Source organism: Gopherus flavomarginatus, chromosome 18 (genome assembly GCF_025201925.1).
Source record: "Gopherus flavomarginatus isolate rGopFla2 chromosome 18, rGopFla2.mat.asm, whole genome shotgun sequence".
Classification (NCBI taxonomy): Eukaryota; Metazoa; Chordata; order Testudines; family Testudinidae; genus Gopherus; species Gopherus flavomarginatus.
Window position 1 is genome coordinate 17687790 of NC_066634.1, and position 19808 is coordinate 17707597.

General features: G+C 49.5%; 1 protein-coding gene across 1 annotated transcript in view; it reads left to right on the plus strand.

The window, feature by feature from the left end:
- Positions 1-19808, plus strand: part of LOC127036950 (deleted in malignant brain tumors 1 protein-like) — a 91820-nt gene that overhangs the window by 59008 nt on the left and 13004 nt on the right. The window contains 5 exon segments of the mRNA XM_050928236.1: positions 6713-6785; positions 8861-8921; positions 8923-9072; positions 9074-9183; positions 11189-11518. Of these exon segments, the coding sequence (XP_050784193.1) occupies positions 6713-6785; positions 8861-8921; positions 8923-9072; positions 9074-9183; positions 11189-11518 (724 nt within the window).

The window sequence follows — 19808 nt, forward strand, 5'->3', positions numbered from 1 at the left end:
CTCTGTCCCTCTCCTCCAGCCAATGGGAGCTATAGAGGACGGCACCTGTAGTGAACATTGCCAGCAGCCTGGCTGCCTGAGTCTCTCCTCCCCATTCCGCAGTGGGGAGGTCCTCGGGCAGCATATGGCCCGCAGGCGGGAGTTTGTGACCCCTCCGCTAGCACAAAAAGAAAAAAAAATGGGAGGAGGTCTGGACACTGCTGCAATAATTTGTGTAGAACGTCAAGGGAAACCATAACCCAGTGGACGGGATATCACACCCCCTTCTGGCGCTAGCAAACCAAACAGCCAAATTACAGCACCCCAGAGAAGAGACTGTTACTGCTGAAAGTGTGTTCGTTTGTATGTATACACACAGAGTAAATAGTTCAGTGTGCTTCCCATCCAGGTAGAGGCCGCAGTGTGATGATTTGTTTAGTATATTTTAAAATCTTTCAGCTGCTTAGTGTATTCTGTAGCCTGCTAACAAGTTTTCTCTCATTTTCAGGCTATACCTAAGAGAGATAAATCTGCTGTATTTCACTTGGCGTTTTGTGTGTGTGCCCTTTTTAATAGCTTAAAAGCTACTACCCCAGTTAGGGGAATGGTACTTATTGGGAATCTATCTAGTAGCTAGGTGGGAGCACTCCAGGTTGCAGATGGACCCGACATGGATAAGAGGAGAAGCTGGGGAGGAGGTACTGTGGTGAGGGGACAAGGCAATTTGGAAGCCCCTGTGCAATAGTTTCCACTGCTCAGGTTCAGTTCTGAGGTCTCACGAGCAGCTGTGAGGTCCCACAAGAGGGAGGATGATGGGTAAGTGGGTTGCAGGCTTCAACCAAATCCCAGGGTGTTCTGGGGTCCCATAGGCAGGGCCAGCTTTAGGCCAATTCAACCAATTCTCCTGAATTGGGCCCCACGCCTAAGAGGGCCCGGCCCAAGCCCTGCTGGTGCGCTGTACCAGGGTGGCCCGGCTTCCCCAGGGTGCAATTTAAAGGGCCTGGGACTCCCAGCAGGGACTGAAGCCCCAGGCCCTTTAAATTGCCACCAGAGCCCCACTACTGGAGCCCTGGTGTAGGGCTGCAGGGCTCTGGGGGCTATTTAAAAAGTCCAGGGCTCCCCTTGCTTCTACCATCCCAGCCCTTTAAATAGCCGCTGGAGCTCCGCCACTTCCCCATGGATCCCTCAGCTATTTAAAGGGCCGGGGCGGCAGAAGCAGGGGAGCCCCGGGTCCTTTAAATAGCCCCCAGAGCCCTGGGGTAGCGGGGGGCTCCAGCTGCCTCTGCCGTCCTGGTCCTTTAAATAGTCCCCAGAGCCCTGCCGCTTCCCCAGGGCTCCCACGGCTATTTAAAAGGCCAAGGCAGTAGAAGCAGAGGAGCCCCAGGCCCTTTAAATAGCCCCCGAGCCCCAGGCTGCTGCTGCTACCCCGGTGGGGGAGGAAGGAGGAGGGGGCACTTACCCGACAGAGTAGGCTGTACCTGCACCCCCTGCCCACAGCCTGCCCCTGCTGCACCCCCTGCCCGCACTAGCCCCACACCCCCTGCCCTGTCTCCAGCCCCGTACCCCCTGCCCTGCCCGCACCAGCCCCGCACCCTCTGCCTTGTCTCCAGCCAACCCCTGCTGCATGCCCCCTGCCTGAAGCCAGCCAGTCTCGCACTTCTCTGTCTCCAGTCTGCTAACCCATGCCACAGCCCCCTGCGGCCCTGCCTGAAGCCAGCCAACCCACCCCACCTCACATCCCCCTGTCTCCAGCCAGCCCCACACCCTTGCCCTGCCTGCAGCCAGACCTTACCTCCAGTCAGCCCCTGCCCTGCCTCCAGCCAGCCCCATGTCCATGGGTGCCCTACAGTTCCCAGGGCAGTAACCCTGCACACCTGCTTCAATGAGGGGGGCAGGGAGCAGCTGGGACCCACACATGTGCACACTCTAGGGTGACCAGACAGCAAGTGTGAAAAATTGGAACAAGGGGTGGGGGGGGGTAATAGGATCCTATATAAGAAAAAGACCCAAAAATCAGGACTGTCCCTATAAAATCAGGACATCTGGTCACCCTAGCGCACCCCCAGGGAGTGGCGGGGACCCACACATGTGAAATGGAGCTCATTTCTAGTTCAGGTCTATCTTTTTAAAAAATAACTTTAGGTAGGGTTAACATACATCCTTATTTTCTTGGACATGTCCAGTTTTTTGGTTCTTAAATAGCCATCTGGAAGGAATTTTTAAAAATACAGACATATGGTAACCCTATTGGTACAAAAAATACAGACTGTGGCACATCCCTTAAATCAGAACTTTTTACAGGGAACCGGTTGCTAAGAAATGAAAGGCTTTTTTTTAAGGTTTTTTTTTAAGTCATCCCTGCCGGGGCCCCGCCAAAAATGTTCGAATTGGGCCCCACACTTCCTAAAGCCGGCTCTGCCCATAGGCAAGGTGCTGCTGGTGTACCCTCGCTAGGTAAATTGAGGGAAGGAAATCCCCTGGAGTTACTAGTGTCCTTCCCCTTTCCACAGACAGTGCACCATGCCCAGCCTGTTCCTCTGGGTAATGGTGGGGTTGGTGAGAGATGGGTGGCTTCCCATGGAGATAACTTAGGGTGGGGTAGGGTCCCATTTTACAATTCCTCACCCCAATGCCATTACAATAAGCTCAGTTTAGCATTTTTTATCTTATTTGGTGACTCATTTCATGTCTGGCCCCTTTGGTTTTTTTCAAGAGTTGCACCAGTCATTCTGCGTTTTCTTCCCATCAGGAGTTTTGCTGGACTACATCCAGCAGGTGCTATTGGTGTTGATCTGTAACTCAGTAGAGCAAGGAATGTATCTTCCTGCTGTAGGATTTGCTTGGCTGTCTTTCCAGCTCTCTCAGCCCCTGCATTTGCTTTGGGTAATGTGGGTGGCTCATGATAACGTTAAAATCATATTTAGTTTGGAATGACAAATTCTGCTGCAGTGAATTGCGGTCTGTTGTTCTGGAATACCAAAGAAAGCAAAAGTTCACTTCAGTCTCTCGATAATCCTGGGACTTGCTAAAATTATACCTTGCTACCAAACACTTCCCTTGCTGTGGACCATGCTGAGTAACAGATGCCTACAGGTGTACCTGGGTAATAAGACAAGGTCATGACACATCATAAACAAAGGGCTACCACAAGGCTCTTTACTTGCGCCAACACTTTTTAATATTTATGTAAGTGACATGCCTCCAACTAGATCACAAAAATTTAGATATGCAGATAATCTTGCTATTACAATACAAACATCAAACCTCCATGACATTGAGAAAGAAATAACTGAGGGACTCCAAAATATGGAACAGTATTTCCAGAAATGGAAGCTCAAACCAAACCCTAGAAAAACAATAGTAAATGCATTTCATCTTGATTATAAGAGTGAGAAAACCTATGTGAAAGTAGCTTTCTGTGGTGAAAATGTGCAACATGATTACACTCCAACATATCTCAGAGTGAAACTTGACTGCACTGGCACCTTCCATGAACATCTCGAGAAGGTAGCTACAAGAGCCAACATAATCCAGGAACTAGCAGGTGCAATCTGGGGTGCATTAGCATCAGTGTTGCGAACATCTGCAAGAACACTTGTAGATTCAGTAGCTGAATATTGTGCACCAGAATGGAGCAGATGCAATCACACAAGACTTGTGGATACTGTGCTACAGCATGGCCAGAGGGCAGTAGGAGAGTGTTAGCAGGGAGCCTTATTCCCTGCAAGGAGAGGAAGGTTTGCTATAGATTAACTAGAGCACCTGAAGCCAATTAGAGCACCAGCAGTCAGTCATGTGATAAAAACCCCCTGCTTCAGTCAGCCAGTGTGGGAGTTGGAGCAGGAAGGTTTGGCTGGAGCAGAGAACAGTTTTGAAGAGAGGCCAAAAGGAAAGTTTGGAGGAGTGCTGGAGGAGTGCTGCCGTGGGCTGAGAAATCCAAAAAAACCCTAGGTAAGGGGCACCTGGCTTATGTGGAAGGAGAGCAAGAAGCCCCTTCACAAGCTGAAGGGCAGGAGAGGGAAGTAGCCCAGGGGAAGGAACCGCTAGTTCAAATGGTTCACCACAAACCTCAGGGCCCCTGGGTTGGGACCTGGAGAAGAGGGCAGGCCCAGGTCCCTCCCTCTCCACTCCCCTCCTCAAGGACATTAGTGGGGTAATTAAAATACCGATTCAGAGGCAAGCAATGGCGCCCTGAACCTTCCCCAAGGAAGAGAAAGCGTGAGATCCAGCATAACAGTACCGGCAATTTGCCACAATACCCAGCTAAATACAGTGATATGATGCATCACAGGAACCCTTAAGTCCACTCCAACACCATGGCTACCTGTCCTGTCTAACATCGTTCCCCTGCCAATACACTGAACTGCTGCAGCACTCCATGAAGTACAGTGAATCCAAGAAAACAGATGTCTTCCTTTCACCAAGACTTTAACAATGCCATCCTCCCCCACCCCACAACATCCTTAGTCCGCAAGCCTTTCTGGGAACGTTCCTTTAGCCTCATACAATCAGACTATGATCAGAAGGAGGCTTGGAAAGCAGATTGTACTAAACAACTCTTAAAAAGAAGCACATTCTGCCAGATCCCACACACAAGGTCCCTGGGTTTGACCTTCCATGGTCATCTTTGTTAACTCTGAATGGAATTTGAAACAACCATAGTATATGCGGATATCTAATGCACAAATGGAAAATCAAGGACTGCCCAGTGTGTGAGTGTGGTTCCCCACAACAAACCATCGAACATATCACTACCTACTGCCCAATTGATAAATATGAAGGAGGCGTTACTGTAATAAATTCTGCTTCTCCTGATGTAGCCATTTGACTCAATTAATTTCAGGTGAAATTGTAGTTGCTGCTTTACACCAGCCACAGGAAAGAAGATCTGTGACATGTCTTTCAAGTACTTTTCTATATACCTGGAAAAATAGTCCATGATAACCGGGTAATGACAGCCGCTGAATTTCCATAAATCTGCAGCTAGTCTCTTCAAGGTCTCTCTAGCAGAAGTGTTTGTACACTGTATAATTCAGCATTGTCTCTTAACTTGATTTTTACTGGATCTCTTTTCAAAAGCCCAACATCACAAGAACATAAGAACAGCCATACTGGATCAGAGCAATCGTCCATCTAGCCCAGGATCCCGTCTTCCAGTAGTGGCCAATGCCAGATGCTTCAGAGGGAATGAACAGAACAGGCAATCATCAAGTGATCCATCCCCTGTAGTCCACTCCAAGCTTCTGGCAAAAAGAGGCCAAGGACCCTCAGAGCAGTTGCATCCCTTCCCATCCTGGCTAATAGTCATTGATGGACCTATCCTCCATGAACTTCTCTAGTTCTTTTTTTGAATCCTATTAGAGTTTGGGCCTTCACAACACCCCCTGTCAAACAGTTCCACAGGCTGACTTTGTGTTATATCATCAAATCATCCAGTGAGTTCTTCCACCTTTCTCACTAAGCCTATCCCAGCTGCCATACTGCGGCTGAGATCGTTGATCTGTGGTTCTTTGATCCTATGCACTCTGAATGCAAAGCTTTTGTCTTAGTAAGTTGTTTCTGTGGTGAACTGGCCCATGCAGTTTAGAATATCTCCAGGGCTAGTCACAGCTGTGTCAGGTGACTTCAGCTCTGGGAGGGGTTGAAGGGGATTGTTAGTCCTTTCTGAGATGCCTGAGACATCTGCTTCTGAGTCAATTTGCTAGTCAATTGTCTTGCCATGAATATTCAGTTTCACTCTTCAGCTAGGCTCTATGTCATCACAAGTGATGGATCCCAGAAACAACAGCTCTTGATTGTCTGTAATCTGAGTCAACTCCATAACTATTTTGGTGCTGCAAACAGCTGCAAAATGTCCATATTTCCTGCAAATAACACCGTATGCCTCTGGCTGGACATGCATCACCTTTTGGGCTAGGGCATTTTCTTTGTGCACGTAGGCCGGGATTTGTCCCTCCTAGTCTGGTGTTCTGTCTCCTGGCCTCAGGGGTTTTACCACTCAAATATCTGTTTATAGCTTCTAAGGCTACAGCTACACTAGAGAGTTTATAGCAGCGGAGCTGCAGCGATGCAGTGGTGCTGCTTTAAGCTCTCTAATGTAACCATTCTGAGCTGACAGGAAAGCTCTCCAGTTGGCTTAACTACTCCAACCCCATGAGTGGCAGTAGCTACATCGGTGGGAGAGCTTCTTTTGCCCACATAGCGCTGTCCACACCGGTGCTTAGATCAATGTAACTTACATTGCTCGGGTGGGATGGGGGGCTTTTTCAGACCCCTGAGCAATATAAATTATACTGTAGCAAGTGCTAGTGTAGACATTGCCTAAGCTAGTTTCATGTTTTTCAAGTTGCTCCTGCCTTTGGTTCTGTTGTTTGACTAATTCAGACTGGTTTGCTATTTGAACAGCTGGGGCTAGAGTTAAATCTCTCTTCAGCTGTAGCTGCTGTGAAAGGATTTTATCTGTTAGCCCAGTAATCAGCTTGTCTGTGATATTTTCAGACTTTGCATTCCCAAAATCACAGTTTTTAGCCTATCTATGCGGAGCTTTTATAAAACATTCAAAACTTTCCCCGGGTTTTTGAGTTCTCTGGTGAAAACAAGCTCTTCCATAAGCCGCATTTCTCTGAGATATAAAGTATGCAGCAAACATAGCCAGACCCCTTTCATAGTCACTTTTGTGACTGCTTCAGTAACGTGAAAGAATTTAAAGATATGCTCTGCCTCCTTCCCGTAGCCGACACTAAAGCTCTCCAGTGTCTTTGTGCAGCTTGGCAGCAATGTGAAATCTTGTTTCCAGTGCGTCCATGGTGAGGTTTGTGAAAGCTGAAGTTCTCTGGGGCACTGAAGAGTGGCCTGGTGACGAGATCCTGCAACCTTTGTAGCTTTGTTCCTTCTATTTTTGTTCTTTGTTTACTCCCAGACACTGTCGTGTTTTTCTGTACCAGACATGGACTGGTCACAGAGTTTGCTTTTACACATCAGGGTCCTTTAATGCTCTGCCATTCATGGCTGAGGTTAGCTTTAAAAAAGGTATTTTACACACATCACCACCTAGTGGCTGAGCAGTATAATACAGTTTAGCACTGCATTACACAGCGTGTGGGGCTGTCACACTCCAAGTTGGAGGGAAGCCAGGCTGGAGGGGAGCAGGGTGTGGGGGTCCTTCGGAGGTGCAGGTGGCTCGGTTCGGAAGGGCTGGTGCAGTGTCACTGGTTCTGACGTTGCTCACCAGGTCTTCTCTTTTGCCAGCTATTTAGGGCTCATCCACACTTGAAACATTACAGTGGCAACTCGGTACCTGTAGCGCTTCCGTATAGATGCTACCAGTGCTAACATCAGGGGCTCTCCTGTCGGTGCAGGAAATCCACCCCCTGGGAGTCAGGCGCTAGAGTCAGTGAAATATGACGTGCAGCTGAGGCCACTGCTTACATCAGCCAGTGTTTGGAGATTCCTGAAACGTCCAGCCAGAGGGACAGAGACTTACCTCATGGTTTTGCTTTCTTTCAGCTTCCATGACAGGATTCTCCATGGCAAGTAAATATCAACATAGGCAGAGGGTGGGGGGGTCTGTCCGTGTGTGTGGGGTACATACTGCAGTGTGCAGCTATCTCATAAATTGAGGTGGGGAAGGGCAGAGATAAGATTATTTAATCTAGTGGTGCAAATATAGAACTGGAGGCCTGGGTTCAGGTCCTGCCTCCACCAAACTCACCCTATGGTCTCAGCCTGCCACTTCCTTGCCATGTGTCTCAGTTTCCCCACCAGTGAATTGTTAACAAGGTAGAGCACAGGGCATCCTGGCTTTCAGGCCCCAGTACAAATACCCAGGCCACCCAGCATCTCAAAGGCTCACCCTTGCTCAGCAAGTCTGAGTGACATTTGAGCTCTGTCATTTCCTGGCTGGGCCACTTCAGTCTGGGGTATGATCTGCCGCAACAGATATTTTTACCTTTGGCTATTGCTAGACTCATTTCAGCTCACCTCTAGCTGCAACTAGCGCATGGCCCCGACCTTTGCACCGGGGCACCGTGACACCAGCTGGGGCTTGCGGGAGGTGGGGGTAGGGTGCCAGGAGCTGGGCTGACTTGGTGCTGTCACCACAGGAGGGTGCTCAGTTCAGCACGGGGACAGCCCTGTCTGTCTGGACGCTGTGAAATATGGAGGAGCCGAGTCAGCCCCAGTCAGCGCCAGTGGAGGCTTTGAGGGAGCAGAACTACAGCCCTGTGAGGCTGCTGCTGTTGGCTCTGGTCAGGCAGGGGCATCGGGGAGCAAACGGGGATGGAACCCAGGCAGGGGCAAAGGGCAGTTTGGTCTCCTGACCAGTTTTGCCCTTTGCTCCTCTGCTGGGAGCCGCTCAGACTGAGGGCTGACCTGGCCTGCACACACCTGTCCTGTCATGGAGAGGAATTAACTCCAGCAGCTCATTTCAAATTTTTGGCATCATAGAGCTGCAGTGGCTGCAACTTCCACTCACTACCAGCTTGGACCCAGGGCCCCAGAACTCCCCGTGCCTGTTCCCTGCATGCCAGCCCTCCTTCAGCTGGGGCCAAACAGGAACTGGGGCCCTCCAGGGAAAAGCCCCAGGTTTCCTTCCCCCAACATACTGCATCAGCTCATGCCCCTCACACAGACTGTACTGGAGCCAGAGTCCCTTGGGGGGAAAGACCCTGTGTCCCATTCTCCATCCCATGAGTCAGCCATTTCCCCAACTCTGGGGCTGGATCAGAGCTGGTGACCGCCACAGGGGAACCCACCAGTGTGCTAGTCTCAGCCCCCCTAAGCCAGCCAGTCTGCCACACTGGGAGTGAATGGGAGCCAGAGCAAACTATATTCCTTTCCTCTAGCCCATCACTGAATGTTTATCCCCATGGGGTGTTTGCAGACTCAGGCATCCCAGAACTAACTCAGCTCCGACTGGTGAATGGCCAGAGTCACTGCGCTGGGAGTCGAGGTGCTTCACAACCAGCAGTGGGGAACCGTGTGTGATGACAGCTGGAGTTTAACTGAGGTCAGAGTCATGTGCAGGTAGCTGGGCTGTGGGACGACGTTATCAGCCCCACCTGGGTCTCAGTTTGGACAGGGAACTGACTAGATGAGATGAGGTAAACTGCACAGGGACAGATGCTGCCCTTTCCAAATGCAGGCCTAGGCCTTGGGGAGACAAAAAGTGTGACCAGGTGGAAGATGCTGGTGTTGAGTGCTCAGGTAAGCCTCATCTCTTGTGTCAAGTTGGATGATGAAGGGACTGGATTAGGAAGCTTTCAGCGCAACCTTTGGTTCCCTGTCTGAGTTCCCATGCTCCAGTGCAGTGCTATGGACCTGTACTGAAGGGAGAAGGTTGGGAACACAGTAAGGGGTGCTTTTCCCTAGTTGTCTGGGATGAACCCAGTCCTCCTGCTGGCTGATAAAAGGTCTGTGCTTCAGGGTATGGGGCTCTCGCCTCACAGTCCGTGATGCTCACAATTCCACAGAGCGGAGCTAGGGAGCATGCACTGCAGAGGGTGGTGTGTGGGGCACAATGAGAGGCCCTCTCCCCGCTCTGATCCCCCTATCTCACACCCTTCTGGCACAATGGGACGCTGGGTAAGCATGGATCCCAGCTGTGGGATTTGCTGTCAAACAGAGCTTGCAGCTGCTCCTGGGGACTGGAAACCCAGCACTTTGTCAAGAGTTGGGCTAATAGCTCAACCATGCTGGACAATTTGCACCACAGATAATTAGCCCTGAACCTGTAACGCCCCCCAAAGCTCTAACTGGATGAACATTTCCCCCTACTTCCTGTCATGCACAGTCACCACATTTCTGAGCCCTGATTCTCAGCTGCCCTGTCCAACTCTGAAGTGGCAGCATGTCAGTGGAGGGGACTGAGCCCTTGACATGCAGTGACTGTGGGAGAAGGCCAGTCACTCCCATCAGTGGTAGGCGACACGTTGATCAGCATCACTTGTGATCAGATGCACAGAAACCTCCTTGAGTGTTTATTGCATTTGCAGGGAGTGGGGCTGGGGCTCAGCAGAGGCTGCTCTCCCTGCAGATTTATGCGTAACCACAAGGCCTCAGGTCACGTCTAAGGGCCTTGCTGCAGGGTGCAGTTTGGGGACCACAGGAGAGGGCTGCTCTCTCTCAGAGTAAGTGCTGATCCCAATCCCACCATGTGGTGCCAGGGCACCGTGCTGCAGGCTGAGGTGCATACGTCACTGTGAAAGCCCCTCTCCCACCTCTGCTCACTCTGATCCCCCCCACCCAACTACAGCACTGTGGGCGCTCTGTGACCAGTAAGTTCTAGTCAGACTCAATTGGTGTCTTATTTTGATGAGATGAGAGGTTTGGTTAGTTAGGGGAATAGCTTTGATGTGCTCTGCTTAGATATATGCCATTTTCCTATGTGGTGTAGTTACAGCCATGTCGGTTCCAGGATACGAGAGAGACAAGGTGGATGAGAAAATGTAATTTATTGGACCAACTTCTCTTGGTGAGAAAGACAAGTTTTCCAACCACACAGAGCCCAGACCTGAAGAAGAGCTCTGTGTGAACACTAAAGCTTGTCTCTCTCACCAACTGAAGCTGGGCCAATAAAAGACATTAGCTCACCCATGTTGTCTGTCTAGATTTCTGAGGGTGGGGGGGTGCATAATCAGCTGACCAGGAACTCCCAGTCTGACACTGTGACCAAAAGGCCTAATGCAATCCTGGGATGCATACATGGGGAAACTCCAGTAACCGTAGAGAGGTTATTCTACCTCTGTAGTTGGCACTGGTGTGACCGTTGATGGAATCCTGTGTCCAGTTCTAGTGCCCACAATTCAAGAACAATACTGATAAATGTAAGAAGGTTCAGAGAAGAACCGTGAGAATGATCAAAGGATTAGAAAACCTGCCTTGTAAAACAGAGGAGCTCAGTCTGTTTAGTTTAACAAAGAGAAGATGATGGGGACATTTGATCAGTCTATAATTACCATCATGGGGAACAGAAATGTGATAATAAAGGGCTCTTCAATCTTACAGGCAAGTGATTAATAAGATCTGATGGCTGGAAGTTGAAGAGAGACAAATTTAGATTACAAATAAAGTGCAAATTTGTAACGATGAGGATTATTAACTGTTGGAACAGCTTGCCAAGGGCTGTGGGAGGCTATACATTCCGCAGCATCACTAGTAATCAGATGTTCAGAAATCTCTCTGAGTGTTTCTCCCTTTTGGTTGTTTGCAGATTCAGCCATTCCAGATCCAGCTCCGCTCCGACTGGTGAACGGCCCAAATCGATGCACCGGGAGAGTTGAGGTGCTTCATAACCAGCAGTGGGGAACCGTGTGTGACGACAGTTGGGACTTACATGATGCCACTGTCGTGTGTAGGCAGCTGGGCTGTGGGATGGCATTATCAGCCCCAGAGGAGGCCTGGTTTGGGCAAGGATCTGACAATATCTGGCTGGATGAGACTAACTGCACAGGGACAGAAGCTGCCCTCTCTGAATGCAGGGCTAGGCCTTGGGGAGACAATACGTGTAACCACGTGGAAGATGCCGGTGTCAAGTGCTCAGGTAACCCTCATCCATGTCATAGACTCATAGACTTTAAGGCCAGAAGGGACTATCATGATCATCTAGTCTGACTTCCTGCACCTTACAGGCCGTGGAACCTGACCAACCCACTCCTGTACCAGACCCACTTCTTTTCTTTTATTTATAGGGCTATAGAACCTGCTACTATTGGTTTTAATTTCCTTTGCAAGGTGCAACTCTGCTTGGCTTTTGGCCATTCTCAATTTATCCCTGTATTTTCTGACATCTGAGAGGTAGCTTGCCTTGCTGATCCATCCCATCTTCTATTCCTTCTAGGCTTTCTCCTTTCTCTTAACCACTTGTTTGAAATGCTTGCTCATCCAGCTAGATCTGCAACCATTCCCTACAAAATTTTTCCTCTTGCTTGATATGTAGGCTTCAGATCCTTAATTTTTTCAGTTCAATCCACTTCCCTAACCAATTCCCTTAATTTTTTAAAGTTAGCCCTTTTGACATGAACGACCCCAGGTGCAGATCTGTTTTTATTTACCCTTCTGTTTAGTTTAAACTGAATTAGGTCATAATCATTCAAACTAAGGTCGTCCCCTACAAACGGTTCTTCTCTGAGAACCTCACTACTCACCAATACCCAGTCTAAAATCGCATCACTTCTTGTTGGTTTGGTGACTATTTGTGAAGATATCTGTCAGCTATCATGTCCAGGAAAATCTGGGCCCGACTATTATTAGTAGCATTCTATTATTGTTATTAGTAGTAGTAGCAATCTATACCTGGGAAGTTAAAGTCTCTAATAATCTCTCAATTCCAAGTAGTATTTATTTAATTAAAAACATTAAAGAGGTCTCTATCTGTATCCAAATTGGATCCTGGGGGTCTGTAACATACCCCAAGCACTATTGCAGGGGTACCTCTAGTAGATTTTCCCTCAAAGTGATTTTGACCCAAACAAACTCTGCCTTATCCATTCCATCACTTCTAATTTCTTTCCAGTCTACCTCATCATTAATATATATACAGCTATTCTATCACCTTTACCTTGATTTCTGTCTTCCCTGAACAGCACATACCCTTCAATACCTGGACTCAATACCTGTACTACTCCATCATGTTTCTGTTATCTTTATAATATCTGGTTTCACTTCCTGCACCAGTAGTTCTAGTTTCTCCCTTTTGATACCCAGACTCCATGCATAGGTGTGCGGACATCTTCCTTCTTTCTGCCTGGCATTGCCCAGTTTCCTCACCTACTTAGGTACAGTCATTCTACCGCCAGTATGGCCTACCTGACTGTTAATATCAAGGGTATCAGCACCTAATGCTCTTAATGTCCATTCGCTACACAATGTTCTTTCTTTCTCCATTACTCTATCTTCTCTTATTTGATTTTCCTCCCGCTCAATGTTAGAATCAGGCATGGTGATTACAGGACCATCTTCCCTGAGTTCCTAGTTTAAAGCTCTTTTAATCAGTTGTGCCAACCTCCATCCCATAAGCCTGTTTCCTTCCCTACGCAGGTGGAGTCCATCCTGAGAGAAAAGTCCTCTGTCCGTGAATGCCTCCCAGTGGTCAAACATCTCAAACTCTCCTTATCGCACCACTGCCTGAGCCATCTGTTGATCATCATCATTTTGTCTCGCCTTCACTCTCCTCCTCTATGGACAGGTAGAATCCCACTGAAGAGCTCCTGAGCCTCCATTTCCTTGGGTCTCCCTCAGCCTGGCATAGTTTCCCTTGATGCATTCCAGTGAGAATCACAGTATCATTTGTTCCCACGTGAAGGACAATCAATGGATTCTTTCCAGCTTCCATTAGGATCCTCTTCAGCCTCTGGTCCACATCTTCACTCCCATCAGACAGCACACCCAGGTGTTCTCCAGATCAATTCTGGTGACAGACCCATCTGTTCTCCTTAGTAGGGAGTCACCAGTCACATAGACCTGCCTCTTCCTGGTGATGGTGTGATTTTCTGGCCATTCTCCGGTCCTTTCTGGCTGCAAGGCCTCTTGTCTTTGGGTCTCCCTTGCAATCTTCTGTGAGTCATTTTGTATCCTTCTGGGGCTCCAAACTCTACCTATAGCCATTGACTCTTCCCCAGTTCTTATAGGACTAGCCACACTTTTCTTTTCCTTCCCATCCCATCTTCTGTTGCTGCCTGCCATGCCTCTTCTTCATTTCCTAACTCAACAGACCTGGTCCTGAGCTCTATTTCTCCTTCACTAACCCGTCTTTTCCTCTGCCTGGTTCTCATAGTCCCATGCTTTCAATGGTCACTTTCCTCACCCAGCAGTCTCCCCTCAGAGTTCTTCAGCCCAGCTTTCATATGCAAGTCTTGACTTTTCCCTTCAGCCTCCCCTTGCCTTTGCTCTATCATCTGCCCTTTGAAACTCAACCATTGTTTCCACCTACACCTCCAAACCTCTCATCTTCTCTTCCATCAGCTCCAACTGGTGTCACTTCATACAAATTACACTTTTTTAGCTACTCTCTCTAGCATAGTGTATATTCTGTAGCTTCCACATCTTCCATTACTTGGGTCACTACCACTGCTGCCTCTGTACATGGAATAGACTTCCTGCTTAAACTCATAACAGGAAAAAAACACCAAAACAAGCCCAGAACACCACACTCCTTTCACCAAACTTCCCTAACAAACTCCCACTCAGACTGTGCCAGCTCCTCTAATGCTGCTCTACGCTGTTGGTTGACCGCTTGGCTGCCCACAAAACTCACACACTGCCCATAAGGAACAGCCTCTACACTCCCCAGGGAGTGCTGTGCTGCAGGGAGGGATGTTGGTATTGTCACAGTTCAGGATAGTTACACCTGTATTCCCTCTCCAGGATCCACCAAGGACACCTCCTTTCAGGATTCTGGTTTCGCAGCCGTCACCACTCTTGGGCAGAGAGCCATGTCTCTCTCCCTACACACTGGGATATTTCCAGGTTGCACAGCCCCTGTTTATACCATGACTTTCCCCAGCAAGACCACCTGAAGAGTTCTTCTTGCCTTCTCTTCAGAGACTAATAACAACATTATTGCCCATAATTTATACTTAAAGTAAAAGAATTAGAGAGAAAACATATTAAAACTAATACAAGAGCCTACACTCATGCTAATAAACTAAGCAGAGATCACCCCAACATGGGCTCGGGCAGGAGCTGTCCTTCAGCCCCCACCCTGGGGTTTTCATGTGGCTACAAGTTCATCACACCTGTGCCCTGAACAAGAACTCAGACCGCTGTGGCCTCAGCAGACCACCTTCTTCCAAATCTTCCCTAGGCATTGGAGTTCCTGTCCATTTGCTGGGTCAGGAAGGAGATCCTGAGTCAGTTTAAATACAGATTATTTATCCCAAACTCATTTCTGGTCTGCTAGAGAATCCAGTCTCACCCTTGGAAGAGATGGTGAATGGGTGATCAGCCAACCAATGGGTCCCTTCCCCAGGGTCAAGCTCCAAATGGCTGAGAGCCAGAGGGATCACACTAGCTTACACCCTTCTCCTAGATGAGTTACAAATAATCTCACAGCCACGCAGAAGCAATTGCCTTTTTAACTCAATGGATCCCAAAGGTATTCAACTTATTTCAATAAGGCATATGTGGGATATTGCAGGACTATCATAGGGTCTTTCTAGGGGACTTTCTCCCCTCTGAGTAAGTGCTGACCCAGTAACCAGTTGGGTTGCTGATGGGTGATGTATGTTAGGGGAGGTGTGAGGGTGGCTCCATACGGGGACATGTCCTGGCCAAAGGGATGGGTGTGAGTCAGCAGGAGGCGCTCTTCCCTCTTGCTCACTTGAAGTCTCAATGCTGCAGACAGTGCAGTGGGTGGTTCAGCAGTGGTGCTCTTCTCTCAGAATCAGCAATGAGCCCATGATGCCAGATAGCCATTGGGAAACTTGTGCTGCGGAGACTGGTCTGGGTGACTCTGATGGAGTTCTCACCTCTCAATCTTTAGTGACTTACGCACCCAGAGTGGTGCTGGTATCCTGTACTGCTGGGGAAAGGGGGCATCCATAGACAGTCCTCTCTGTTCTGAATCAGTGATGACTTAAAAACCAGAGTGCAGGGCCGGCTCTAGCAATTTCGCCACCCCAAGCACTGTGGCACGCCGCAGGGGGCGCTCTGCCGCTTGCTGGTCCCGTGGCTCCTGTGGACCTCCCGCAGGCGTTTCTGCGGGAGGTCTACCGGAGCCGCGGGACCAGCGGACCGTCCACAGCCACGCCTGCGGCAGCTCCACCAGAGCCACCTGCCGCCCTCCCAGCAACCGGCAGAGCGCCCTCCGCGGCATGCCGCCCCAAGCATGCGCTTGGCACGCTGTTGCCTGGAGCCGGCCCTGCCAGAGTGTGGTGCTGGAGTTGCTGTACCAAAGGGAGTGGGGTTGGTGACTGAGTGGGGGGTGTTCTCCGCTCTCTGTCATTGGTGACTCCAATGGTCCAGTACGTCGGGAGAAGACAATGTGTGTATGGAGTGAGGAGTGTAGTGTGGAGCTGTGGCAGGTGTTTTTCCATCTGAATCATCGCAGATCACCCTGCCCCACTGCAACACAACAGGGTACTGCGTGGCCACAGATCCCACTGGATAGATTTGGAGTCAGCCTGGCCCTAGATACACTCACGGGCTTTATAAACTTCAGGTCAATTAATCAAGAGCTGGGATCTTAAATCTGTCCTTGCAGGTTTTAGACTCAGGTAATTAACGGTTGGACCTTTAACACAGAGCAGATGCCAGTATTGGGCTCTCAGGTAATCCTTATCCAGTTCACATCCTACATAGCACTAAATCGATCAGTGGGTGGGGCTACCTTCTCCAGCATAACTCGTGATCTGGTGCACAGGAATTTCTTTGTGTGTTTCTTCCCTGGGGGTGTTTGCAGGACCAGCTGATCCTGGGTCGGCTCCAATCCGACTGGTGAATGGCCCCAGTCGCTGCGCTGGGAGAGTCGAGGTGCTTTATAACCAGCACTGGGGAAGTGTATGTGATGACAGCTGGGACTTATATGATGCCAGAGCTGTATGCAGGCAGGTTGGCTGCGGGATGCCATTATCAGCCCCAGTTGGGGCTCGCTTTGGACAAGGATCTAACGCTATCTGGCTGGATGACGTTCACTGCATAGGGACAGAAGCAGCCCTCTCCGAATGCAACATTAGGCCTTGGGGAGACCATGACTGTAACCACACACAAGATGCCAGTGTTGTGTGCTCAGGTAAGTCTCATTAACATTGCATCGGACCTGTCAGGATGTGGAGCAGTGCTGCAGAGAGGGTTGTTGGTGTCTCTCTGGGGGTCCTCATTCATCTGAGTCAGTGCTGACCTCAGTGGCCAATTGCTTTGCTATTAAGTTATGCACATTAGGGAGGTGCTGGGTGGCTCGTTAAGGGGCAAGCTCCTCTCTGACGCCGTGCCCAAGAGATTTGCAAGAAGGCCTGTGTTGGCAGGAAGGATGTGTGTCAGTCTGTCGGCAGGGGGCATTTTACACTGGACTCCTTTCAAAGGTCAGGACTCCATAGCTGTGCTGGGGGCACTGGCATGCGGGAAGCAGGATAGTGCGTTAGGGTCTCATTAGAGGAATCTCTCCTCTCCAGTCCATGATGACCTCAATGCCTCAGCATCGTACTAGGCACACATTGCTGGCAAATCAGGGGACACTCCACTCTGATATTGCCACTGTGTGAAATTCCAGGGCGCTGTGCTCATGGGGCACCCTGGAGCGAAAAACAGGGCTTAAATCAGCCAGAGCTGTTGTGAATAGAGTTCCAGTAAATATTTTCACACCCCTACCTCCCAAGTTTTTATAGCATGTTACAGGAGGGAGGGATCCAGGAAATACTGTGTAAGAATTTAACCCCTGGCAAAAAGTGTTTTCTCATCTGAGTCAGCAGTGATCCTTCTCCATCGCTACAGCACAATGGGGCACCGTGTGGCCATAGATCCCCCTGGTGAGATTTGAGGTCAAATGGAGCCTGCGGCTACTCACGAAGAGGGTCCCTTTGGTTACAGTAAAACCCTTAACCTCCATCATGTGAGGTGATTTTAGAATCTTGTTAGTATCCCTTAAATCTCTAACCCTGCAGCCATGGAGAAGATGCCATGTCAGGTATAATCTTTATCCATCTCATATTGTACATGGCACTTGATCCATCTATGGGAGGCACTACATTCCCCAGTGTCAATAGTGATCAGATGCACAGGAATCTCCCTGAGCGTTTAACGAGTGTGGTGTTTTTATCTTTCCTCATTACAGACGTACAGGAGCTCCAGCTGGTGAATGGCCCCAATCGCTGTGCTGGGAGGGTCGAGGTGCTTCACAACCAGCAGTGGGGAACCGTGTGTGATCACGACTGGGACTGGTGACAGCAAGCGATTAGGAGAGTGGTTCTGCTGGAGTCGTGTGCAGGCAGCTGGGCTGTGGGATGGCATTATCAGCCCCAGGCGGGGCTCAGTTTGGGCAAGGATCTGATCCCATCTGGCTGGATGATGTGCACTGCACAGGGACAGAACCTGCCCTCTCCGAATGCAGGGCTAGGCCCTGGGCAGACAATAACTGTAATCACGGAGAAGATGCCAGTGTTGTGTGCTCAGGTGTCTGTAGTGTTTTATTTAAATTGAATGAATGATTCTGTGTTAAATCATGGTGGATCTGGCTCCCATTGCTGCAATTTTAAGAGCAACAGCCTAAGAATCATGCACAGGCCAATGCTATACTGATGCTCGCATACACGAAGATCTCATAGAGTCGGGGGGATCTCTTTCCTGCTGACTATTGTTAGAAAGATAGTTCCTGCTGGGGTCCTCCCTTTGATCTTCCCAAGGGTCTTGCCCCTGGAGCCCAATCATAGAACCTTATTTAGTCTGTTGTTATGACCACATCTACACCTTATGTATATGCATGAGGGCATCAACCCTTCTTTCCTTATTTATATTTCCACACCCCATGAATGTTGGGGTGCCCCATTTTTCATAGGCTGCTTGTTTTGTTCCCCTTATTCTGATTAGCATCAACCCACAACACATGTCCATGGTAACCTGCTGTCAAAGCAGGACACCCCCTCACCCCACAATCAGGTGTCTTGAGGTCTATACAATCTAGATGGACACCTTACAACATATTTCCAGAACATGACTGAAGGTGTGCGTGTAACTCGAGGGGAGGCCACACCCCCTCACTATCTAGTTCCTAGAAAAGCAATCTGGTAAAGGGGAAATTAGCTGTCTCTGATGCCTAGGCCTCTGAGGTGAGCTGGATAGTAATCAGCTTCTGGGCTCAAGCCCCCAAGCAAGTGGAGCCCCAAACAGTTTAGGGCTCTGGCCCTCAAGCAGGGCAGAGAAATCAATAGTCTAGGAGCCCAGGCCTCGGGCAGCAAAGCAGCAATCAGTCTAGGAGCCCAGGTTCTCCGACAGGGTAGGCACCAAACAGTTTAGAGGGTTCTGACCTCCAGGGAAGGCAGAGCTGTGACAAATCTAGGAGTCCAGGCCCTTATGCAGGGCTGAGGGGTAAATAGTCTAGGGGCTCAGCCCTCAGGCTGGGGAGATAGCTCAGTGGTTTAAGCATTGGGCTGCTAAACCCAAGGTTGTTAGCTCAATCCTTGAGGGGGCCATTTAGGGATTTGGGATTTATTTGAGGATTGGTCCTGCTTTGAGCAGGGTGTTGGACTAGATGATCTTATGAGGTCCCTTCCAACCCTAATATTCTATGGCAGGTCACTAAGCAGTCTAGGGGCTCAGTCCTTGGCATGGCAGAGCTATAAAGGATCTAGCACCTGAGCTCTGGTGGTTTTTAGACTCACACAGGCCTCCTGGAATATGATGGAGAGGCTGCCCCTGGGGTGGGGTGGCAGGATGTAGGGGGAGCTGGGCCCACCTGACTCCTTCTGGTCTGAGCCCAAGGCCCTAACAGCAGCAGAGTGTTCCACCATTGGGTCTGGGCAATCCAGCTGCAACATGCTGACCTGGATCCAGGCAGCGATGCAGCCAAACAAGAGTCAGCTGCGCCTGGGCTACTTTCTACCCTCCTTTCAGGGTGTACCTGTATCCTGGAGTCATCCAATGTCTCCCAGGTACACCGCTGTAAATAGTCCCACAAGTTCCTCGGTGTCTGCAATGGTGGGGTGCTCTGGAAGCTCAGGAACAACCTTAGGGTAGCCGAGGTCCTCCTCAGCATCCCACTCCTACAGCGAGGGAGAAGCATATGTCTCCCTAAAAATACCCATGACTAAAACATAGCCAGAATTATTAGTGATCAGATTTAGAAGAATCTTACTGAATGTTTCTTTCCTTGGGGCTTTTGCAGGTCCAATCGTTCCTGACAG